Source organism: Phalaenopsis equestris, unplaced genomic scaffold (genome assembly GCF_001263595.1).
Source record: "Phalaenopsis equestris unplaced genomic scaffold, ASM126359v1 Scaffold000337, whole genome shotgun sequence".
NCBI lineage: Eukaryota > Viridiplantae > Streptophyta > Magnoliopsida > Asparagales > Orchidaceae > Phalaenopsis > Phalaenopsis equestris.
Genome location: NW_018164779.1, coordinates 78,338 through 104,828, shown reverse-complemented (window position 1 = coordinate 104,828; position 26,491 = coordinate 78,338). Strand labels below are relative to the sequence as shown.

General features: G+C 33.3%; 1 protein-coding gene across 1 annotated transcript; it reads right to left on the bottom strand.

Moving 5' to 3' along the window:
- Positions 1–1,374: 1,374 nt before the first annotated feature.
- On the bottom strand, positions 1,375–3,386 carry LOC110025853. Its single transcript, XM_020726528.1, has 2 exons — positions 2,408–3,386; positions 1,375–2,349 (listed from the first exon to the last, which is right to left on the bottom strand). Exons 1-2 carry the CDS (start codon positions 2,762–2,764, stop codon positions 1,723–1,725), a joined length of 984 nt encoding a protein of 327 aa, XP_020582187.1. The 5' UTR covers positions 2,765–3,386; the 3' UTR covers positions 1,375–1,722.
- Positions 3,387–26,491: the final 23,105 nt, after the last annotated feature.

The window sequence follows — 26,491 nt, the reverse complement described above, 5'->3', positions numbered from 1 at the left end:
ACCGTTAGAGTCAATGAAGTTACTGCACTTGTTCTGTTTGCTTTTTATTTGCACACTAGAATTATGATTTTGTAAGTCAAATGTGTTTCTTATCATAGGCATAATTTTATATATAGCTGTCTCTTTGTTTTACTCTTTGTAAGTATTATTGATATCCAACATATCATGGAACTCAAAATGATATCGAGAATTCTTAGGGTTGTTGCACACTATTTTGAAATTTTTCGATAATATTAATCCATTGTATATCACTCACTATTATGTTGGATGACTTCTTTGCCTAGGTAGGGATATTTTCAACCCTAGCGAACTATATGATTACAGAACTATTATGCTCTAATTCATTCTACATCCAAATAGAATTGGATGGCGTATTCCACACTCTTCACACTAAATGGATACTTATGATCTTAATATTGGCATCATTTTTTACATTGTTAGTCTCATTGCTTTTAATTTTTATAATCTATGATGATATTCTACAATTAATTGAGATTTAACCAACATTTAACATAATAACAATAACTTGTGCTTTTAATATTTTTATTCTTAGTTATATTTGTATCATTTGATTGCTACTAAATTTCAATGAATGAAACGTTATAAAAACCTATCATATTTAGTGGTCATTGTCATTGATATTCTAACATTTTTATGTGATACTAAATATACACATCATTATGATTATCGTATGCTTAATTTTTTTTCTACTTCGTTTGATCGATCCTCATACCAATGTTGTGTTTTAGAACACATTGTGCACACTACCTTGTTATTTATCTCAAAACCAAGATGAAGTCCTCTTTACAACCCTAGCGCAAGGATTACTTGAGCTCGAACTCTTTGCTACATTTTTTTTCAATTTTTTTGTGTTCAATTATGTGTATGTCATACTTTATAATGTATTTTCATGTTTTCAGATTATAACTTAAGACTAAAAGTTTTTTAATGTTTTATATTGATTTTCAGTGAATGTCACCCTTCGAAATTAGTGTAGTGTAGCCCTTCAATTTCTCCAAAAAAAAAAAAAACTATTAAACACTCATCTTTTAAATTCTTTTAACACAAAATGATGAGACTGTACCATCAAGTTAAACTTTCAGAAGCTTTTTCATCATTGTGGACAAAGTTCAGGCATTAGATCACAAAATCTCAATGCTACAATATGAGCAACACAGTCCCTTTCTCCCACATGTCTCATAATTTTTGTAAGAAACAAGATTTTTTTTTTTTTCAGAGCTCTATTCGATGGCTTTGACCTTTCTCTGCAACAAAAAACCATTAATGAAATGGAAAGAAGCAAGTAAGAAACCACTGAAGGTAGGGGGAAAAAAAAGTTACAGCAATTTTTCCCTCAAATTTGTCTTGCCTCGGTCACCAATTCTAAAAAAGAGAAACAAAAAAAAAAAGCTTCGATTTTGTCTTTCCTGAGACAAACAAAAGCCTACTTTACCATCTACTCCCAGAAGGTTCTTGCACCAAAGAGAGCGGACCGCTGCTTCCTATCCCTTTCATGCCAACCCATCCTACTGCAACAATATAATAATAGCAGGGCACAGTGCACATCTCATCTCTCCACCTTTGTAATCAAAAAGCAATTTTTATTCAACGCAAATTGAGGCTACAGAATTCTTCATTTAGTAAACCTATGCATGATAATCTCTAAAGTCGGGAGCTTTGATCTGTTTCACCACCAACGTATCAAGTTCTCTTCCGAAATCTCTATCTGTGGCTGCACAGATCCAAGAGCTTCTTCCTCCCTTCAGCAATCTCATCGAATAAGTCATCTAGCTGATTCACAAGGTTCTCTGTTCCGCACGTCAGCAACCGAAAGGAATCCTTGAGCCTCTCCACTCTCTCCCAATTTGGCCTGCCTGCCACTCCATCCAGAACACAACAGTTCATCAAACCTCCAGCCCTCTCCATCTCCTCCCAGAGCTCCTCTGTCGCCGCCCTCCACTGCCGGAGCTCGTGCATCAGAATCCCGGTTCGGTCATCCATTCCCTCCATTGCACCTAGCAACCGCTGCTGCAGCCTCCCCAAAGAAACCATGAACCCGGAGCCGTAAAAATGCGTGCTTTCGACTGGCGTGCAGCGGTAACCGGAGCTCGGGTCCGACCAGTAGGAAACAGAGCCCCAAAGAAGAATGATGAGGATGAAGGAGCTCACGTTCCTCATGGCGTAGAGAACTCCTCTGAATCCGTTGAAGCCGTGGAGCTTGGATTCCAACGAAAGAACCCTCTCGTTTAGTTGGAGAGCCAACGGGCGCACTCTGTTCTCCACAAGCACACGATTTTCTTCCTCTAATCCGGCGGCCTCCCTCCTAGAGCTTGACATCGCCCGCATCACCTATGAACAGGGAGGTAAGAGTATGGGATAACGAACAAAGAAGAGAGAAATGGGATACCTGGCGGGTGAGGTGTGGAGAAGGGGAGAGAAGCCAGTTGTCGAGGGATGAGATGATGCTGGATGCAGCAGCACAATAGGACTCCATGCTGGAGAGTCCGAGCTTGAGGACGAGTGAAGCTTCCCAAAGGCGGGAGCTTTCGTCCATGTATTCGTCAAGCCATTTGTCGCCGCAGGGGAGGTGGAGCTTATGGACGAGATGGGTTAGGTGAGAGTGCAGCGAGCGGAGCAGCGCCATGGCACGCTGCAGGAACTGTAGCGACATGAACTGCTGAGCCGAGAAGCAGCGCTCGAGGTCGTCGAGTCCATGCGCCAGTAAGGAGTAGAACCCATTGACGGAGCTCGAAGAAGGCTTCATAGAACAAAGCAAATAAAGACGAAGGCTTTGGTGAGCAGGGGATTGGGGTGGAAGGAGAATTTAAAGAAGGGAGAGGAGGGGAGGGAGTGAGGGAGGCGGAGAGCTCTAGTTTCTAAGCTGAAAGCATCATTGTGGGGAAGGCAATGATGGGTGTTTCCTTTGGAAGGGAAATGATGATTGGGAATCTGTCATCGCCATTGTTTAGTGGCAGAAAAAGAGAGCTGAGTCATGAGATTTTAAAAACCATTCTCATGACTTCAATTCATTGCTTCTCTCTCTCTTGAGTGTCCATACGATCTTTGAAGAGCTTTCTTCCTCGTCGTTGGCCATGTTTTGAGGAAATTGTGCGATTCGGCGGAATTAATGTAGCAGAACAATATGTCCCCAATGAAATCCTTGTCCCCAGAAGGCTTGCATGTAAATTTTTCTTTTTTTGTACGAGGGGGGATCAACTTTAGTTACCTAAAAGATTTGCATTAGCATATAATAATTTGCATTTGGCATAGGAATGCATTTTGTCATGAAAAGATAGCAGCGTTTTAGGAGTCCGGTGGTTTACGATGTAAACTGATGCCAAATGTTAATTTCGTAGCCGATATTAGACCTTTTATATTGTTGCTAAATTATCACCAGTTATTTTTGTTCTATGAAAGTTCTGTTACGATGAAATGTTCTGAATCTAAATGTTATTGGAGATTATATATATATATATATATATGTTGGTTGGCATCCGCGGTATAAGTCCCCTCAAGTCGGGGGTTTGAATCTCTTTTGAGATAGTTGACTTTAAGGTGGAAATCGAATTGTTAGGGCACATTAGGGGCGGCTTGAAGCTCGTATAATAGGCTCTGATCATTCATTTAATATATATATATATATACCCAAATGTGTTAGGCCATGAATACAAAATTCATATTATGAGGCTCTGATCATTCATTTAATTTCATTTAATATATATATATATATACCCAAATGTGTTAGGCCATGAATACAAAATTCATATTATGCTGGATTAGAACACTCAAATACTAGACTAATTATGCTTTATATATAAATATAAATTTTATATTTTAATGTTCATCCAATTCAAAATTTTCTTTGTCAATTTAGTATATTTAGAATAATACATCTCACCTATAAATAAGTAATTCGATAGAAATTACTAAATCTATATATATATAGATCTAGTATATATCTATTAAAATGCGTTTTTTTATAATGAAAATTTCAACTTTTATATGAAATAACATGCAGGTCATGAGCAAATAATCCCTATAGTACTTCGATAGTCTTATAAAGTTATTTGATCATTTCAAATAACAAAATAGTATTCTTAAACTGATGAAAGATCTGTTCGGGGTAGTTTGTGCGTTTCAAGATAAACAGCTTATCCTGAAACGCAGCCCGTCGGCCAACCGCTGGGGTCGACCCATGACCTTCGTTTAGTATAAAAAACTCAAATCCAGCAGACATTGTTTTAAAAAATGCGCAAACCTTAAAATGCCCCTACTAATAATTAAATTTAATCTTCTGTGCTTTGAAGCATAACAAAGAACAAATTAGAAGTGAATCCAGCAGAGGAAACCAGCCTCATTTGCTGGATTTGGTGGGGTTTCTTCAGCACCTGAAACCAGCGGAATAATGTGAAAGTGTCTGCAAATCCATCCCGAGTTCCAACCCCCGATATGGAAATATTCTTTCTCCTCATTCTCCTCCTACTCCCTTTGTTTTATTCATCCCACTGAAGAAAAGAGGCATTGGGCTAAGCCTAGAGAGGCCAAATTCCATATGCTTTCCGATTAATTTATATGTGGTGGTGCTCGTGGGGCATGGGAGAACGAACGGGATTCTTCAGAGGATTTGTCTTTTTGGAAGATCTCACTAGAAAGCAAGTAAAAGTGTGCACTATTTGGGCCACCATGAATATTTTATCTCTGCATTATTATATATAGATTTATTGAATCAAAATGGAACTATTGTACTGCTTTGTCTGATCATAAATGGGCTTTTTTTTGCCTTTTTGGTCAACCAGTTCAGGTATTGCAGGAGTGTCTTCCACAAAAAGTGATTTATAGTTTTTGGCCCAGTGCATGAAGATGGGGATAAGTATTGGACCAATCACACCTTTCATGATTTTTGTTCATTTATCAAACAATCCACATGTGATGCTGTCTTCAAGAGATGTTAAAATGTGCTACATTTGCATGGAAAGAACGAGCTGCATGCAAATGCAATTAGATACTTGGCTTGGATCATGCTAACACTTGATTTAGCCTTGATGTATCTTGACATATTATTAAGATTTATCGAGTAACTCTTAACCAACTATTAGCTATCAAAGTTTATGGTTACAATAAAAATTAATTTATGAAAATTATAGAATTAGTTTTGCCAACATTTATGCCGTGGTGATTCGACTCTCTCACATGTGAAAGAGCTTTATTCTGTAGGGTGGTTATAAAAGTTATAACAATACTTGTATCTATGAACATGTAAATGGTGGTGAGTATTTTTATGTATAGGTAAGATTGTAGATGAAAGCAAACACAAAGTGGTTTCATGTTTCTTTTTATTGGGTGAGTTTGTAAATGTTTATTCATTATAATTCATTTATTGTTGGCATTAAATGAAATATGTTAAAAGTAGAATCAACGTATTATTGGGTGATTTTGTGATTCCACTGACACTTAGAAGAGCAATATAAGCTTGTCTTGTAAGCATAAATTAAGCATCACATACATGATTGCATGGTTATAGTAATAATGAGGAGCGCAATATACATGGTGAATACAATGAATTGAAATCTTTGACTATAAAAAATGCTTAGCTTATTATATATATTATTTTACATATCAGCTTCAACTAGCTTTTGTTAATGTGGCTAAAAATTATGTAAAAAATGCTATTCTTTTCAATATAAATGGAAATTTAATTTATATAACAAAAAAAAACAAATTTTATGAGATAAACAACTCATTACAAACTTTCAGATCAAAGTAGTAACAACATGAAAAAAGTTAAATTAGAAAATTTCTCTTTAACAAGTTAAAATATTTATTCGGGTTCATACTATGGGTCACTTATATTTATATATAAAAAAAAAGATGGAGGGAAATGTGATTTTTGCTCTAATAGGGTTGTTGTTCTATTGCTTCTCTTCACATGCAGAAGCTCTCTTTTGTTGAGATTGTGGCCAACAACTTGGAGCTTGATAGTTCTTCTCTAGTATTCCCTCAAAGCTATCATGACTCTCTGGGTTAGTTTGGTGAGGCTGGCTATGTGTGCAAAGGTGGCAAAAAAATGGCAAGTTAGCTCTTTTCATATATGAGGAAGAAACTACAAAACTCGTAGAGCCATGATGCTCTACCCTTGTTTGAAATTTTCACTTTGGCCATCCAAGGATGGACCTGATTCGCAAATTTTTTTATGGAATGAAGTTGATTAGTGAATAGAAAGTTGGCCTTTCTAATGGTAGACATGTTATAATTCACCTTTGTAAAGAGGAAGATTATGCTAACAATTTATTTGAAATGCTACTTTTAATGAGAATAAATATATGAAAGTCCTCCAGTGGTCCCTTGACTTTGATCCCCAGTCTAAGCCAACTACTATCCTTATTTGGTTTAAGTTCCTTCACTTGACCTTGCATCTCTTCAGCACCCTTTTTTCAATTGGTGAATTATTTAGTAGGCCACTAAGGCTAGATCACCCCACATTTACTTTGTTCAAACTCTCTACAGCCTAGATTTTAATTGAAAGGGACATTACTCAACCTATTGGTGAAGATATTTTGGTTGGTTCCACACATAATAAGTATTGATAACAAGTGATTGTTGAGCAACAACCTTATTACTATAGCAAATGTCGCATGTTTGGACATCTATTATATAGATGTTATATTACTCATCTAGAATTGAGAAAATTTCAGACAAAAAAATGTATTTAATGACGATGAGGAGGAGGATCAAACTACACCAGAGAATAATCATAAGGATAACTTGGTTCAATCAGAGACAGCCCAACCTAATCCCCAACAAAACCTTGTGATACCTCTTAAATTTCTGGCGCAACACCTGTTAATCATGTTATTTTCAGAACATGGTAAATCAGGAATGGTAAAATACTTTCCATTTTATTGAGGTGAAACACCTATTTAGAACTTGCTTTAATCACAACCCTTGACTTTTCCTCATCGTTGAATTACAGAAGGTTTCCAACAATCTTTCAAATATCTTAACACTTGGTCTAACCATGCTAATTTCCTAAATTGTCTCATAAGGGCTTGTCACGCAAACATTAAATGTAATGCTTGGCATAGTTTATGGAGACTACATAAAAATCTTGCTAGAACAATTAAAGTGTGAAGCTGAGAAATCTTTGGGGACCCTTAAAATGAAGGTGCAGAAGGGCTGAGGAAAAGGCTTGCAAGTTGGGAAACAACATAGATACTGATGAAGAGGCTCTAAAATTACTTATAATTGCCTTAATAAATCTAGTTGAAGCCATCAAATGGGAAGCATATTTTCTTAAACAAAAATTTGTTGATATTCAATTCATTGTAGGTGGTAAGAATTCCAAAAAGTTTTAAGCCTTCATAAAACATAGGAGAAGGCAAGATGCAATACTCAAAATTAAACAGGAAGATGATAATAGGCTACACACATAAGAATGGATTTCCACTAGCACCATTAATTATTTTTCAGAACCTATTTAATAAAAATACCACCACTCCCCATGAGGTGGATTGGGATATTTTTGAAGACTGTAAGCATTATACTCAAAAACTCATTCTTACCGATATATCTGATCATGAATTCGAAATGCTTGAAGCTTTGAATAACATTGATATCAATAAGACTACTGGCTCTGATGGGTTTATACTAGACTTTAATAAGATAGGTTGGGGCTTTACTAAGGAGGTAATTGAGGCAATTCAAGCTATTTCAGAGGGGGGGGGGGGGGGGGGGGGGGGTGCTAGATCCACCTAAATACTCTACTGCTCTTACAATTACTCTAATTCCTAAAGGTAGTGTTAAAGAGAGGTGGGAAGACATTAGACCTATTAGTTTAACCATTGCCATCTCCATGGTGATTAAAGTGATCCTAGTCAGCAAAATTCAACCTCATTTTTCTCAACTCATCTCATCCAACCAAGCTGCTCATACTAATGGAAGAAGTAATGTTGATATCATACTTTTGGCACAAGAACTCATGGAAGATCTGAACAAGAAATGTTGAGGCAGAAATATAATTCTCAAATTGGATCTGAGAAAAGCTATGAAGCTATTGATTGAATATATATCCTTTTAGTACTCTTGGCTAGAGTTTCTCTAAAAAAATTTGGCATTTTTATTGGAAGATGGCTTCGAGAGAACTATTACTCCATTCTATTTAATTGACAATCACATGGTCACTTTAAATGTTTCAAGGGAATTAAACAAGGTGAAACCCTTTCTTGCACCATCTTCATTTAGACATTTGATTATTTTTCTAAGAAAATCAATGAATTCTAAAGAAAGAATAAACACATATCTTACATACATCAAGTTAATACTTTGGTGGTTTAACTTGCCTATGCTGCTAATGTCATCATTTTCACAAACTCTTCCAAAAGAGATATTAAGAAAACTTACAAGCATCTTTATGATTTTGCAAGACATTTTTGGTATGCATATTAATAACACTAAATGCCATTTTATCATAGCCAAGAGGACACCTCTTATGACAAAAGGCATTAGTTGCGTGCTTTGGAAAAAGTGTTAGCAAACATCATGGAAATCTTAGTAAGATCATTAACCTGAGGAAACAAAAAATTCACTACATATCTTGGCTTCAATCTCAACAACTAAATAATTCTCTTAGATCTTATGCTAGAAGACTTCCTGAGCTTCTTTATTTGACAATAACATCACATCCTTGGATTAAATTTAACATTGATGGGAATATTCTTATGGGAAGACTGGAGCTAAAGGATTAGCTATTGACTAATTGAGCTAAGCTGCTCGTACTAATGGAAGAAGTAATGTTGATGACATACTTTTGGCACAAGAACTCATGAAAGATCTGAACAAGAAATGTTGAGGCAGAAATATGATTCTCAAATTGGATTTGAGAAAAGTTGTGAAGCTATTGATTGGACATTCATCCTTTTAGTACTCTTGGTTAGAGTTTCTCTAGAAAAAATTGGCATTTTGAAGAAAAAAATTGGCATTTTGATTGGAAGATGTCTTCAAGAGAACTATTACTCCATTCTATTTAATTAACAATCACCTGGTCACTTTAAATGTTTCAAGGGAATTAAACAAGGTGACCCCTTTCTCGCACCATCTTCATTTAGACATTTGATTATTTTTCTAAGTAAATCAATGAATTTTAAAGAAAGAATAAACACATATATTACATACTTCAAGTTAATACTTTGGTGGTCTAACTTGCCTATGTTGCTAATGTCATCATTTTCACAAACTCTTCCAAAAGAGATATTAAGAAAACTTACAAGCATCTTTATGATTTTGCAAGACATTTTTGGTATGCATATTAATAACACTAAATGCCATTTTATCATAGCCAAGAGGACACCTCTTACGATAAAAGGCATTAGCTGCGTGCTTTAGAAAAAGTGTTAGCAAACATCATGGAAATCTTAGTAAGATCATTAACTTGAGGAAACAAACGATGCACTACATATCTTGGCTTCAATCTCAACACCTAAATAATTCTCTTAAATTTTATGCTAGAAGACTTCCTGAGCTTCTTTATTTGATAGCAACAACACATCCTTGGATTAAAATTAATATTGATGGGAATATTCTTATGGGAAGACAAGAGCTAAAGGATAAGCTATTGACTTATTGAGCTAAGCTGCTCATTCTAATTGAAGAAGTAATGTTGATAACATACTTTTGGCACAAGAACTTATGGAAGATCTGAACAAGAAATGTTGAGGTAGAAATATGATTCTCAAATTGGATTTGAGAAAATCTATGAAGCTATTGATTGGACATTCATCCTTTTAGTACACTTGGATAGAGTTTCTCTAGAAAAAAAAATACGTTTTGATTGGAAGATGGCTTCAAGAGAACTATTACTCCATTCTATTTAAATGACAATCACATGGTCACTTTAAATGTTTCACGGAAATTAAACAAGTTGACCCCTTTCTCGCACGATCTTCATTAAAAAATTTGATTATTTTTCTAAGAAAATGAATGAATTCTAAAAAAAGAACAAACACATATCTTACTTACATCAAGTTAATACTCTGGTGATCTAACTTGCCTATGCTGCTAATGTCATCATTTTCACAAACTCTTCCAAAAGAGATATTAAGAAAACTTACAAGCATCTTTATGATTTTGCAAGACATTTTTGGTATGCATATTTATAACACTAAATGCCATTTTATCATAGCCAAGAGGACACCTCTTATGACAAAAGGCATTAGCTACGTGCTTTGGAAAAAAATGTTAGAAAACATCATGGAAATCTTAGTAAGATCATTAACTTGAGGAAACAAAAGATTCACTACATATCTTGGCTTCAATCTCAAAGCCTAAATAATTCTCTTAAATCTTATGCTAGAAGACTTCCTGAGCTTTTTGTTTGACAACAACAAGACATCCTTGGCTTAAATTTAACATTGATGAGAATATTGTTATGGGAAGACAGGAGCTAAAGGATTAGTTATTGACTAGCTGAGCTATGTTGTTGTTCATTTCCATTCAATACAACTTGCACTGCAATTAAAGCTCAATCCATAGTCATTCTATTAGTCTGACAGTTCATTTTGTGCCACAATTTTCATTTCATCATTTGCTTAACAACGTCATCTTCATTTCATCATTTGCTTAATTTCATCATAGTCTCTTAACAACCTCTAAAATCTTAGTTATATGTGGTCCTTTTTACATTTCTCAAGACTATGGGAAAATGAAGGTGAAGTCTCTCTTGTCCCAACTTAGGTTTTACTCTAATGCCCTTAAACTGCTCAAGATTTTGGATCTTTTAAATGAACTTTAATGTTACTAGGGAGTTCTCCTAGGAGTCAATTGGTCATTGAATCTTCCAACTACCCTAATTGATGTTATAGGTTATTGATGGCTACAACTTGGCTCAACAGTTTGTGCCCATTTATAGTATTAAGTTCTCAAAGAGTGACCTTTTTTTGCATGGGCTGGTTATTTTCTTGAAATCCTGGTGGGTGTGATTGCTTCTGAGGGTTATTTCTTTAGTGGTTCCAATTACCTATAAGATTAGATTGAGGGATTCCCCACAGTTAGTTTCCTACAGCTTGATTATTTTTGCTCCATTAAAATTTTGGATGGTTTCTCTAGCCTAGGTTGTAAGTATTAGAATAAGGGTTAAGACCTTGGTTTCATATGTCATTAATAGTTTTAAAGGCTGTTATGGTAGGATCAACTACTGATCCATATATCATCCCTTCACCTGATGGAGATCCATACAATAAAGTCAGCCTAAGAGTGTATAACTTTTTAGAAATGGTAGCTTCTTGTGTGGCTAGGATAGCTAGAGCATCCGTGTCATGCACACTAGCAGCCATTTGAGGTGTGAATCTCTCAGAAGGCTATTGAAAATTATTTATTGTCATCTCCTCTATGAACTCATAGTCTTCCTTAAAAGGTTTGTACATTAATGGTCCTCCAATTGTAGCATCTATAATGAACCTAAGGGATTCTACATGCTCATTGTAAGAGATTTAGATAATCAACAGTTAGGTAAGGCAAGATGTGGGCACATTCTAAGCAGTTCCTAGAACCTCTCCTAAGTTTTATGAATTGATTCTCCATCTATTTGGGTGAACAAAGTAATACGATTCCTAAGCATGGAAGTCTTAAATGGAGGGAAGTCTTTTGCCAAAAAAATTTTGGCATGGTTGGTCAAAGTCGTGATAGGTCCTAAGACAAGCATGTTTAACCAAACCTTGGACGCGCCCTTCAAAAAGTATGTGTAAAAAACTAAATTTAATGGCATTGTTGGGAACGCCGTTATACCAAAAAGTGACATAGAGTTCAAGGAAATTGGCTAAATGAAGATTTAAATCCTTGGTAGATAGCCCCCCAAACAGGTTATTCTGTATTATTTGGATAATGGTTGGTCTCTACTTAAAATGTGTTGGCCTCTATTATTAGGTCGATACTCATGGGAATTTTTCAATAGATGGGTTTCCTCTAAGTAATTTTATGGTATGGTCGTGAGGAATAGTCATTTCTATGAGTGAATTAGAAAGTGAATGTGCTCTCCTAAGGTGTCTAAAGATCCTGCCAATCTCAGGGTCAAAAAGGGGCAAGTTTAGCCTTGATAGTCCTATGCATACAGTAAGATAGTGAACAAGTGATTCTAAAGGTGGTCTCAATAAACTCAAGAAAAATAAACAATCAAAAAGACCCACGTAAGTCTATTAATTTGCAAAACATGCACTACAAACAACACTTGCAAAATTAAAAAAAAAACTCACATAAATTCTTTTTTCACTTTTTTACCACGCTTTATAATTTTTTTTAGTTTTTAATTTTAAGTTATCAGTAAGAAAATATAAAACAACAATATAAGTGCAAAACAATAACTAGCAAAAATAAGAAACAAGTAACAGAAATTACCAAACCAAGATTCTAAGTGGTTTAACTACAGTCCTCTTAAAATCAGAATAGCTTTTAACACTTTTCTCCAATACTAACACCAAAAAATGGATGGTCAGAGAGTTATTGTGAGGCAAGTGGCCAATTAAGCAAGTATACATCACAATTAATATTCAGTTTAAGAGTCCACGTCTCAATCCCATAAGAAACGAGCTAATAAATATTCCAACAGAAAAAAAAAAGATTTAGTGTACTAATTCCGGAAATGTAGCTTAGTGTGATCACAACACAATGATGAAATTCTATAATTCTAAGAAACAAATAGAAAATAAAAACATGAGCTCAAATAACAGAGAAGAAAAACTAGAAAATATTAGAATTCTTCAAGTAAGATATGGCTCATGCCTTTGTGACTCGGGTATAGTGGTGGTTCATGAATTTACTAAATATTCCTCTATATGATAGTTTTCAACTAGGGATGAAGTTTTTCCATATGTCTATGCATAGGTAATAAGAAGAAATAGTAACCCATTAAGTTAAGTTTATCTTAACCTCACGACATTTCTCAAGATTTTTTGGATCCTCTATCTAGGTTGTAAAACCCTAACTAGAATATGCATATTCTACTTTATTTTTGTGGTTAACATATTTGTTATAGTACGCGATGAGCAGGAGTCATAAATCACAGAAATATTTTAATTTCCTAATTGGAAAGATCAAAAGTAAATGAAAACCAAAAAGTTAACAAATAACATGAAGACATTCAAGCTCAAAAAAATATCATGACAAAAATATAGGAGAAAAATAACAAGAATCCACAAAACCTACATCATAGAGAGAAGAAAGAGACATAGCCACACATTATCAAAAGAACCAATGAAAACTGCTCTATGAGAACCATTTGTTGCAAGCAAAACACAACCGTTGAACTTACAAGAACAACTTGTTTTCTCTACAACAAGAGGTGATCTCTATCCCATACATTGATCTCTTAAAGAAAATAAGAATAATAAATGGAAATAAGGAAGAAAATAACCTTTAGGTTCTCTAAACTCAAGCAAGGAAGAAGAACTCTAGGGAAAATCTAAGCTCCAAACTCATCTCCAAATTCATCCTCCAGCAAGCCAAGATGCTCTTTTCGTGTTCTAGAATAAGTTGTTATAGAATTGCTCCGAGTTTATCAAGGCAATTCTTTTCATATATGACGACATTTACATGGGCATGATCATGACTGAAACCTGTTGTGATCATATCGAGGCTTTCGATATAGTGATCTTATAGGCAAGCTTTCAAGTTATATTGTAAAATATGATCATCTCCAATAATCTTATAACTTGAAGTAACCAAATTGTCTCAAAATAATTAAAAAGATGTAATTAAAATAATATAGTTAACCAGACATATTTTAAGTTTTTTTAAGTTTCAATCCAACTAAATTAATTAGATATTGACTTTGAACGAACTATAATATTTTTGAGCAAAATCAAGAAAATTAATAATTATCATTTAAGAGTAATTAGACATTCAAAATTCTAAAAAAAAAAGAGATCTACAAGATATCGTAATTCACCATGGAATGGAAACATTAAAAAAAATAAAACAAAAACAAAATTATGAATGAATTGATTCAAAAAGAAGAATCAAAACAAGTGGCCAGATGCTCGAAGAAGATGTTTGAGGTGAGCATAACAATAAAAAATTAGTGTTATGGTTATATCCTAAGAAATAAGTCTCAAAAACTCCTTATTTAAATTCTTATGATATTATATTTAGGAAAGAGGTTAAGGATGTTTGGTTGGTTAGTTGAATCTAATTGAAATAAAAATATCTTTGGGAAATGAAAAAATTTCAATTACACTAGATTAAGTAATTTTAGATTTACTAGGTTTAGGAAGAAAGGAAACAAAGAGAGGATGAGCTTATTTGAAATTAATGAAAATCCCATCCTGAGATAAGACTTGCATATCATTGTTACATTTATGTAATTTAATTGAATAATCGGAAAGCCACATGAGAATTCCATACATACTTTTAATCCTTGTTTAGATATAAGATTACTAGATTGCAAGTAATAAGTAAGTTTTGGAGGATTGATACGAGGTAAAATTATGTGATTTTTTTTGTATTAAATTTTTTGTTAATTCTATTTTTTTTCATGATATTATGCTTATGAAATGTATTTTTTTTTGTATTGTGTAGGATACAAGCCTTACACCATATTTCGAAGAAAAAAAGTTGAATTTGGAGCTAAAAAGATGAAAAACTAGATTTTGTACTATTAGCTGTGCATTTGTGTGCACGTGCGAGCTCCTGCATGTACACTTGTGCACCTGCATGCATGCACATGCACCTAACAAACCTCAAGTGTGGCAACGTACATGTCACTACCTTTGCATCTAATAGAACAAGCCCAACGACAGATGTATATCTAGTAGAAGTAGCTCAGTCATATTATTAACCTCTAATGTTACTTTTATAAGATCACGCAAAAAAATGATCAACTCCACACTGCATTCACCCCCACATTGTAAATTTTTTTATGTTTTTATTTTCTTACTTTTCAATTACATAATGAATTTAACTCCTTTTTAAAATTAAATTATTTCATGAAAAGAATCACCTGAATTGTAAAATACAATTATAATTTAATTCTTAAACAAATATGATCATCTACTTATAAGGGTAGAGTTGAAAAGGTTTTTAATGTAGCAAATATCTGAGCAAACTCAAACAATATATAGATAACGAAATTTAATCTCTAAAAATAAATAATTGGAGCTAATAAAGTAAAGAAAACAAAAATAAATCATTCAAATTTCCAAATGATAGTTATGTAACAAAAAAGCTAAAATAGAGAGGGCCCTATAATCTAAATGCCTCCAAATTGTAAAGCTAAATATTTTGGGCTCGAAACTTGAAAAAAATTCAAAATAATTATAAGTAAAAAATGATTATGCTAAGTTTAAAGGAACAAATCATTCATCCTTTACACCAACTTGTCAAGGGTGATGATTTTATGATAACCTTGTTTCATAAAGATCTAATACCATTTTAATTGTATAATTATGATCAATCTTAAAAATTGTATGCCAATAAAGATGTGGCATGTATTTTTTAACCAAGCAAATTTTCTGTAACAAGGAATCACTAAAATATGGTTATGAGCAAGGCCATTTAACTAGGTTCCTTGAAAAAAAATGAAATCATTAAGATATGCTTCTTGCTAAAGTTTGAAGTTCTCTAATGGCTTGAGGATTATTGGTTGACTGGGCACAAAGGTTTATCTTACCAAATGACAATAAAATATTAGCCTCTTAAGCAGGCATTCAACCTAGGCCGAATAAATCCCCACATGATGTAACTCATGGTTGCTTATATGGACCTTTTAGTCACGTTGGATCGGCTGTCCATTCTTTATAAGAAGACTAAGATCTCTGATAGCCCTGGATAATAGAATTATGTGAGCTTAATAACATTCATTATCATTCCACAACCATCAACCTTAAGTTATTTACAATAAATTTTCTTAATCTAAAACTGAAATTACTACTACTTTAACTTGATCATTTTTTCCATATTAACTAGTCATAATTAAAATTTCTGTTTTATCTTTGAGAAATGTAATTAAGAATGGGGCTTGCACCTATAATAACCTTGAAATTTGATCTTAGAGTTCTCAAAATATGAGTTAAATATTTGAGTAGTCTTATCTCAAATTTAATCTTTCTTCTAACAATTTGACCTATAATCGTAAACTTGCAAGAGTTGGATGTGAATTTTTGGAGTTCACTGTTTAAAATTTCTATAGAATAAATTAGTTTAAAGAAACCTAAAATAATCATGATATAAATCGGGTGAATAAGATGGAATGAAACAAGTGCTTATACATACCATTCAATTCCTATACATTTGCACATCTAACACCAAGACTTCAATTTTACATATATGTCACCCCCAAATTTTCTTCCTGGTACAAAGCATGTTCATAAATCGATGTAGCAAAAACAAAAAAGCAGTTCGAAAAGTCCATCGATCATAAAATTATTGGCGGGGTTAAAGATATTGTAAAGGAAAATAAATATGAAATCAAAGTCAACATAAAGTCCAAAATTGAGATGACAATTGACTATTCTTATGGAATGCTCATCTGTATATTAAATGAAAGTGCCATAACAAACTTTATTATTTGCATCCATACCTCTAAAATCATTTAACATCGCATAAAAATTATCATCACTATCTTTTTAAATGTTAAATACACATCTTCATGCTTATATTTATAACCCCAACATGTTGCAAGTATAAGTATCAATTTATTGGTGTTAGAAACTTATGTACATAAGAATTGCATTGTATGCATGTAAACTTCCTTCTATTAAAAAGTGCTGCCTTTTAATCCTAATATGATAGATTATGTGCAAATCATCATTCACATGTATTATATTCTTAGAGAATAATTACAATTTTTTATTAAGTCTATAGTCATGTTCCTAAGCATTAAATGTCAATAAATTGTAGTCAACATATATTGTCCTTTACTGCAATAATTCAGCAAAATTTTGGCCATTCATTCTTAGATTAGTAGCACTGATACAAAAACATAGATTGCCGTAGATTGGCAATCATTATCCCCTAGCTTAAATGATTAAAAGCGACGACATTTATGGCTCTGGTATGTCAAAAAGCATAGCAGAGCGCCGTTTCTTACAAGGATAAAATCAATAAAATATTGACAATTTGATGTAGTCTGCAAATTTGGAGATTACTGTCTGTAATTTATATGAGTATAATACGATATACCTCTCAATTAGGGCTCTCAATTTGGTTTGTTATTCGTGAACAATTCGTGTTCGGCTCGTTCGTTAAGCCTAACGAGCCGAACACGATAACAGTTTGTTTGCTCGTGTTCGAATATATATATATATAACTTTTTACATAACAATATATTACGGAAATATGTCAAAGTTTAAATCATAACACCTCATGTGGCAATGTGGTTAGTGTCTTTTTTGGTATAGATTTGATACAAGTTCGAATCTCATATTTTACATCTATTTCTCTCAATTTTAGTTTAATGAGCCAATTTCGAGCCGAACACGAGCCGAATACGAACACGAATATTTAAATCGAGCCGAACACGAACACACTATTCACGAGCCGATTTCGAACATGGGTCGATTTCGAACACAAGCTATTTCGAACGAGCCGAACACGAGTAAGCCTGAGCTCGCTCAAGCCCGACTCGTTTACTATCCTACTCTCAATATCATCCATATAACCTACGAAAAGTACGCAATTTTGTGTAAGACAAACTTGAGGCTTAAACCCTAGATCTAATGATGTGTTTTTGTCCATATTTTCATTTTTCATTTTTTCTTTTTTTTTGGGGAAGTTTGTAAAATTTGAAATTAGATATTACATCTACCATGTCAACAAATCATTCTGAGGCTGCCTCGAGCAGCCTGCCAACTTGACTGCAGACGGAAATTTATAGGGATTATACATTGCACTCAATTCATATTTATTTATATATCTCACTCCGAAAATTTCAAATTTACCCTCATATTACATCAATAATAGCATTACTAGCACCTCTATAAAGATAAATACCTTTTTCCATGCATGTTTAAGGCATTAAAATGTTATATGTGTAAATATAAAAATTGGGGTGTTAGATATGTAAATATAAGAATTGTGTGCTCCCAATGTAAATTTCCCAAAAAATAAAAAGCAAAAAGTTTATAAAAAGAGTGCATTCCAGCCCTGAGGTTGTTGGTTTATCCAAAGAGGTATTGCCTATGAGCAAGTTTATTTTCTAAATTAATCATAGAAATAATCACAAAAATAATTCTTAATTTAAAACATTTAAAATATCCATTTAATCCTATCTTTGCACTAATTCTTTGAGGTTGATAATTTAATGCCAATTTTTGTAATACTCAATCTAATTATATTCAAATTTGTAATTTTTTGTTCATTACAAATAATTTCAATTAACTTTCTCAAACTAATTATTAGTTATGTCAATATATATCACATAAATAAGAAATTTAGATAAATGTAATTTTATTCCCTATATTGGCACAATAATTAGAAGAAGTTGTTTAAGATGAATGTCACAAACTATTTATTCTTAAACAAAACACTTTGGGATTTGAAAGATGCTTATGGCATTTGGAGTAGGGGTTTGATCAATACTCAGTGAACTATATAGGCCCATAGGGATTGATGAAAGGGAGATTATGCGACCAACATATTTTTTGTAGAAGCAGTGTAGCTCTGTATAAGTTTATTATACTTTTATATGTTTCGAAACGAGTATGCTCATATGATACGTCTTTGGCATAGGTGAGAGCATTCTTAATTATTGAGTTTTTTTTTTTTAGTTTTACAAGTTTGTGGATTTATTTAAGGGTATGTTAAGGTCTCTCCTAATATTGAAAAGGAGGTACAAAAATTTCATGCATGTGAGAATAATATATGATAGAGACCCAGAGGATGAAGAATAGGAAACAACATTAGGAGTAACGTTTTATGGGCAAATAAAGATCAATAGTTTAAATGATATTGTGTGGGAATGCGGTCAATGTATATGAAAAATAGCAAGATGTTTATAGTGTAAGGTACGTAGTTAAAAACCTGTGATTAAAGAACCCCAAATTTTAGTCAACACATTTTATTTCATAAGTTAGCTCATAAAAATAATAAGATATAGTCTTTCTATAAGAGCATTTAAGGAAGAAGCTCGAGGTAGATTTTGAATCATTGAATAAATTTAAATCATTAGAATTGTTGAGAGTGTTGCATTAGAGACTACCATATAATGAAAGTCTTATGATTAAAAAGGTTATAAAGGAGATGAATGGATTGAAATTAAGACTGACTTAAAAAGTAGGATGATAGTACTGGCATGATTGCATGATTTCATTGTTAGTTTATTAGTAGTTATAGTCTAAATTCTTATGAGGTCACTTAAGGGTACTTGTTACGAACCTTGGTTTCCCTATTCTTAGGTGGAATTACAAATTAAGAGTGAAGTTACAATAAGCTAATAGATGGCTTTACATTCCACTTTCTTCTAACGAAAATACCATTTTGGGCTAATAGTGTGACAAGATGGCAAATAATATGGCTATTATGGCTACATAAGCTCTAAGGATAAGTGGCAGTAGAAAAGGTTACCTACTCCATATAGTGAAATGAAAACCCAAATTGAGACTTAGAATTTGATCTTAAGAGATTATGAAGCCGAATATCTAATTAATATGAAAAAAAAAAAGAAAAAGATAAGAAGTGATATGAAAGGTTCAACTCACATCTTAATCATATGCATCAAGAAAGCTCAGATATCATTTTAATCTAGTTAGAAAGATAGCATTAGTAAAATAAAGGCTTAAATATCTCCCCAATGTAGTAGATAAAATTTCCAATGATTAAATTTACAACTTAATTGCATGTAATCAAGAGTCTATATATCCATTATATATGACATAGAAGTTATTAAAAATGAGATTTATTGCTCAATCAGATGAAATTGAAAAGCATAGATATATCCTCAATCCTCAATGTTATAGAGAAGATATGAAAGATATACCAGATGTGACTTACAAATTAATTAAGTTGGATTAAGATACCTAAATATTTAGTCAATATGGTAGAGTGTATATGAATGATATGAAAAACATAGCTTATATCCTAATTGTGTGGGATCATAAATACATGCATAGTTTATCATTATGGAAGAAAAAAATTTTAAAGCGAGACATATAACTTAATCATATGAGAGAAGGTAAGCCTAAGGATCAGATTTTACTCTTGGTCAGAAATACCGTCGCATCACCTTGACATGTATGCATGAAGTGGAAACTTTACATAATATGATACAACAATGAAGGAAAACAACATATCATATTCATAAGATTTAAGTTTAGTAGTTTTATTTTAGTTACTTATCCTAGCATGAATATATATTCAAAAATACCCCTAAGATAGGGTGGATGCATTAATGGGGAAATATAGGTTATAAGGTACAGAACATTTATCCCCTCTATTGAAAGAGAAAGAACATGAGAAGAAATTGATTTTATAACTTGAAAGTACATTGTGCTCCCCTCCTGTCAAGCCAATTAGCAAATTGGTTCCCCTTCTCTAGGGGTGCAGCTCCATAAGGTGTTCAACCTTTAATTGAAGTGAGAATTTTAATCTGTTTAATCTAGGGAATAATGTACTATGAAGAATGAAATTTACCCCTTATAATGTCAACCACCTGAGACGAGTCAAGTTCCAAATGAAGATGATACCATCCATGAGTTGAAGCCATTTTAAGAGCCCAAACCACTCTTGTAAGTCTGCCTGCAATGCATTATCTTCCATAGTAAAGCAGTCAGTCTCCAAGATGGTTCCTAAAAATTCCTCCCATTCCAGTTGCATTATCTCTGGAGCTTCATCATTACTTTCCTTGATCTAATGCCTTTTAGGTTTTCTTCGGTATATCTTTTGTATCAAGAGAGATGCAGATATCGGTCCATTTTCCTCTTTCAAAAAAATTCAAAGCTTGATTTTAGAGTTGAATTTGTGAGTTTTGGTGATCTTGTAGATGTATGACATGCAATAGATGCTGATTTGGATGTGTGCTAAGGTGACCTCCTCATATTTAATTTTGTTCCTTACCATCCTAAGAAATCAAACAACAACGCAAGGAATGATTTCTGCTTTAATATCCTTCCATTCTTTCCAACAACCTAGGAAGCTAGACCAGTTAATGTTGATTCCAAGGAGTTTTAAGTGGGATAAGATGTTATTCCACACTTTCCTTGCAACTTTGCAATGAAAAAATAGATGGTGGAAAGGTTCTTCTACACATTTGCATAACAAACACATAGTGGGACCACTAATACCCTTTAGTTTAAGGATGTCCAATGTTGGCAGAAACTTGTGAAACACCTCCAAGAAAATAGTGACATAGATGGGTTTAAGTATTGTTGGCCTAAATTTTGTTGAGGTATAGAATCTAGCAATAGGACTTTCCTGTTGACTATCCTAAGGGACTAGTGATGGAACCCTACCCTAGTAGAAATTCTAAACATCTCTTTACTCTTCTTGGAGTTCCACATGTTAGTGTTGACCTATAGCACTTAGAAGGTTGAAACCAAGATGGGTGAGCTCAAGGGGAGAGCCCATATGATTGTCAGGACTTAGGGTTAGCTCTGGGTGGCTTGGTCTTAGTCTTGGTCAGGCACACACACATACAACTGCTTGGAGTCAACATTAACTGCTTAACAAGTTTAAGAGGGGGTGGCCCTCAGTTTTGGCTTCTACGACGACTAGACCGACCAGCCATGGCAAGGGGAGGTGGCTAGGAGCTCAGGGAACCCACGGGAATATGTCACAACAAATTAATGGGCTAGGGCTTAGTTTTGGCAAAAAGAATCTTAAGCTTTAGCAATTATGGCATGAAATCCATTAATTTAATAGACCATTGGTCCATGGCTTAGCTTAGGTGGTTAGGTGAGTTTTGGCTCAGTTTTAGGGTCCAACTAATGGCTGTGGAATCATTAATTTGATGGTTATGGGGTGGTTAGGCTACATTTAGTGCATGGGTCCAAGTGGGTGAAAATGACCAAAACTTGGGTTTGGGTTAGGCTAGCCATGTCATTGAGCCCAATTAATTGATTCACTTGATGTAGATTATTGTAATGAACATTTTTGGTGACTAAATTGAAAGGATTTTTAGTTCAATTGGTTCAATTGGAGGGTTAATTTGAAGGAATTTGAAAACTTGGTCATTTTGAGCATGTTGGGCTAACCTTGGGTCTAGATTGGGCTAGCCTTGGGTTAAGTCCAAATTGATTGTTGAGAATGGTCAATAAGAATGCCATGAAGAGTATTCAACATGAATTGGGTGCCAATTTTGGGATTAAGGCAATCAATTTGGTGAAATTTGGGGACAACCAATTTAGGGCAATTTGGGGATTTTGGACTTAAGTTGAAATTAAATGAAATTGAGACTTCATCAAGGTCAATTGATGGTCAATTTTGATGTGTAGTATTGTTATAAAGAGTTTTCAACATAAACCATGACCAAATGAGGGGGCTATGGATTCAATTTGGTGAGATTAGGTCATGTGGCCAAAATTGGGGCTTTGATCTAAATCAAAATTGGGCTCAAAGCATGGGCCAATTGAGCTTGGATTTGGTTTATTTTGATAAAATGAGTTTGGAATTGAAATTTGGGGAGATTGGGATCAAATTGATGGACATTTGAGGTAAATTTGGGGAAATTTGGGCCCCTTAAGGGCAATTTGGGGCTTCTGATCAAAGATGGTCAAATTGACCAAATTGGGTCATGTGATAGTTGAGAAAAATGAAATTGGGAATATTTAAAATATTTTGGGAATTTTAAAATTTTTTGAAATTTTTGAAATTATGGGCTAAGGAGGGGCATTTTGGTAATTTGGCAATTTTTTGTTTTGGATTTTGGTAATTTGGCAATTTTTTGTGATTTTGGGTAATTTGGATGTTTTCAAAATATTTGAAATGATTTTTGAACAAGTTTAGGTATTTTGGATAAATTTGGGAATTTTTGCCAAATTTAGAGTTTCAAGGGTATTTAGGTAATCTGAGGGAGTTTATGGGCAAAAGGCCAGACAAAGTATTTTGGGTAAGATTGGGGAACTAACCACCAACAGTAAGCCATGGACCAATGGAAACCCCATTTGGGTCCTTTATGTACTGGTCTTAGCTAAACTCTATCCTAGGACTAGTTTGTTTAGGGGACCATCTACCTGAGTTTCCCAAAGGCTAAAGGGACCAAAGTCATGAAATTATGAGTTTAGGGTAGTGAGTGATTGTGAGTGAAGTGAGTGCCTTAGCTCTAGACCAACACCCAAGGTCAACCTTAAGGTCAAATAGCTCTATAGAAACTCTTCCCCATAATGACCCAACCTGCTAAGTGCTAGAGGTTAGAACCAATATGTGGAATTTAAAGTTGAGTAAAGAAGAGTTTAGATTTCTAATGGTGAAGGTGCCTTTTTCTAGTTCTCTAAGAATAGTCAATATGAAAGCCCTATGGCTAGACCCTATGCTACTAAAGAGAAAGACTAAATCTCAACCAAAAGTGCGGTTAACAATAATTTTATTTAATATACATGTGTGCTGCACAATTTTTACCTATTTACATGTCTAACACCTATCGTTTGTTTTTTTCAAAATATACATGCATGTCACACAATCCTTATGTATTTATATGTCAAACCATAAATCCTAAACTCTAAACAAAAAAACAATATATGTTTTTGCAATTTATAGGCATAAAGTTCGCATTGAAGTCGATGAGGCAGTGCAATTATGAAGTTTTTAAAATAAATAATTAAATTTTGTGCTGATTTATATTTATTAAGGTTTAAATGCATGGCTGTAATAAGATTTATTAGCATGATTTGATGCTATAATTAGTCTAAATGCCCATGAATTTATGGTTAAGGGAAGCAACAAGCTTATTACATAACTTACCTTTATTTTTAATAAATCTTATAGTATTGCTAACATTTTATTTATAATATTTAATAAGTCACATCATTCAGCTTATTTAAAAATTATATTTGAGAAAAAAGTTTAAAATAAAATTATATTTATATGGCTATATCTAATATATATCTTGTAGGATTCATTATTATTTCTAATTGCATATATAGATGAGTATATTTAAAATTGCCATCTTTATAAGCTTCTCATCCATAAAATATTCACCAAAGTTCAATACAACTATCAGAGCAAATTCAAAAATTATGAATCACCCATTCATACCTCTAGTAGTGATAATATATAAATAACCATGTTAGCTTACATTATGAGCCTATCTATGGGGAAGTTGTTTAGTTAAGGCCCCAGTGAGCTACATGAATGCATCACTAAGAGATTGATTGAAAAGTGATAGAGTATCCTTCTCATATAGATCATGGATTTTAATCTATTTTATACTTTTATCCATCACATTCAAGATATGTGATGAAGCCCAAGCATTAGAATGCTTCTTCGGAAGAAAATTAAGTTGGAACATCTATATTGATAATAAAGCATCTAAAATGAATGTGTGTATATATATGATAAAAGGGTTCGGACAATATATCATGGGTTGTTACGAGATTTAATCCATATGTTAGAACCTCGTTTAAACTAACTTTCGAACCTCCACATGGAGGCTATTCACAACTCTGTGGGTGCAAAGAATAAGTTCAAAAAAAAGTTAGAACTTAGTGCAAACCTATAATTTCGTGCTTTAACAAAATTTTACCTAGTTAAATCAAAATTTGAGCTCTATTTTGAAGCGAAAATTGGTTATCTATGTATGAAAAAGAACATTGAGCTATATTCAAACTTAGTCTGAACTCTAATATGAAATTTAAAAAGTTTGGATCATGTTCAAAATAAATTTTAACTCTATTTTAAGGCTAATGTTTGAGTTCTAAGTTTGAAAAGAGGATTAAGCTAAGTTCAAATATATAATAAGAGGTTCGCCAACTTCGAACCTTCTTAAAAATAAATTATGAGTTAAAACAAATTTCACGAGATTCTCACTAAAATTTTTCATTGTGTTAGTGATAGGTTTGAACCTATTTCAAACTTTTATTCAAATGTTGTATGGTGAATATATCATTTTCTATTTGAATTAGTTAAGAGTTTGTTTTCAAGCATACAATGCTATCATAGCATTTAAAACTACTGCAAACTTATCATGAGAATTGATTTTCCTTCTTTTTGCAAAAAGGGTTAGAAATGTGAGATTGTAGGTGAATGCAAAATAGCATGAATATAAATTTCTAATGGTGGTCGTACATTAAGAACATGACAATACGAATCTTGAAGAAATTTGATAGGTCAAAGTAAGTGCGGTCAAAATGGACCTACCAATAAGTAAAGTACACATCACACAAACCAAGAGCTTTTGTTTGCTGACTCGCCAAGGGCAAATTCGTAATTATTATATTTTTTGGAAGATTTACACAAATGCCCCTCGATTTTTATCTATTTACATATCCAAACTTTAACTTTTACATGCATACCACCATACCTAAGCATGAGAAATTGTATTTATTTTTTAAAAATAAAAATAGTGATATTTTTTGTTTTTGGTGGTATAAATGTAAAAATTAATGATGTAATTATTATTTATTTTGGAAGATTTACACAAATGCCACTCAATTTTTATCTCTTTACATATCTAACAGAAACTTTAATTTTTACATGCATACCAAGTATGGCCGTCAAAAAGTGTTCGGCTTCGTGAACAGCTCGTGCTCGGCTCGTTCGTTAAGTAAACAAGCAGAACATGACGGAGCCGAAAACGAACAAGTTTTTAAAGCTCGAATTATAAACAAGCCGAACACGAATAGTTCTTTGTTCGCTCATGTTCGGCTCGTTTTAGGTCGAAATAAAATATATATATAATTATTTATATAATAATATATTACATATATTATTTATATAATCATATATTATATATATTTATATCTCGTTTGGTAATGTGGTTATGCGCCTTCTTTTACATTCATTTGGTCCAGTTTTGAATCCAGCGCTTTACATTTATTTTTTCACTTTAATTTTAACGAGTCAATTTCGAGCCAAACATGAGCCGAACACGAACACAATGTTCACGAGCCAGTTTCGAGCACGAGCCAATTTCGAACACGAATAATTTCAAAAGAGCCGAACACGAGCCAAGCCTGAACTCGCTCAAGCTCAGCTCATTTACAACCGTATTACCAAGCATGAGAAGGAGTATTTCATTTATTTTAAAAATTAAAATAGTTTGAGTTTTTATGTGATAAGAAAGCTTTTGGTGGTATAAATGTAAAAAGTAACCAATAGGTGTTAGAAATGTAAAAACATAAGAATTGGGTGGTATATATGTAAATACCCCTTTTTTTCTAGATGGATAGGTACTTATGTATAAAGAATACAAGAAAGTCTTGTTATGTACATATCCAAACCAAATAAAACAATAATGACAACCTTAAACCTACCATATAATGCGATTCTCGAAAATGTCATCGTAAAGGAAAAAATATTAAGTCAGGACTTTGGATGCATCCGGAGTCCTATAGGGGAGCGACACGTGTAAAGTGGACCAATC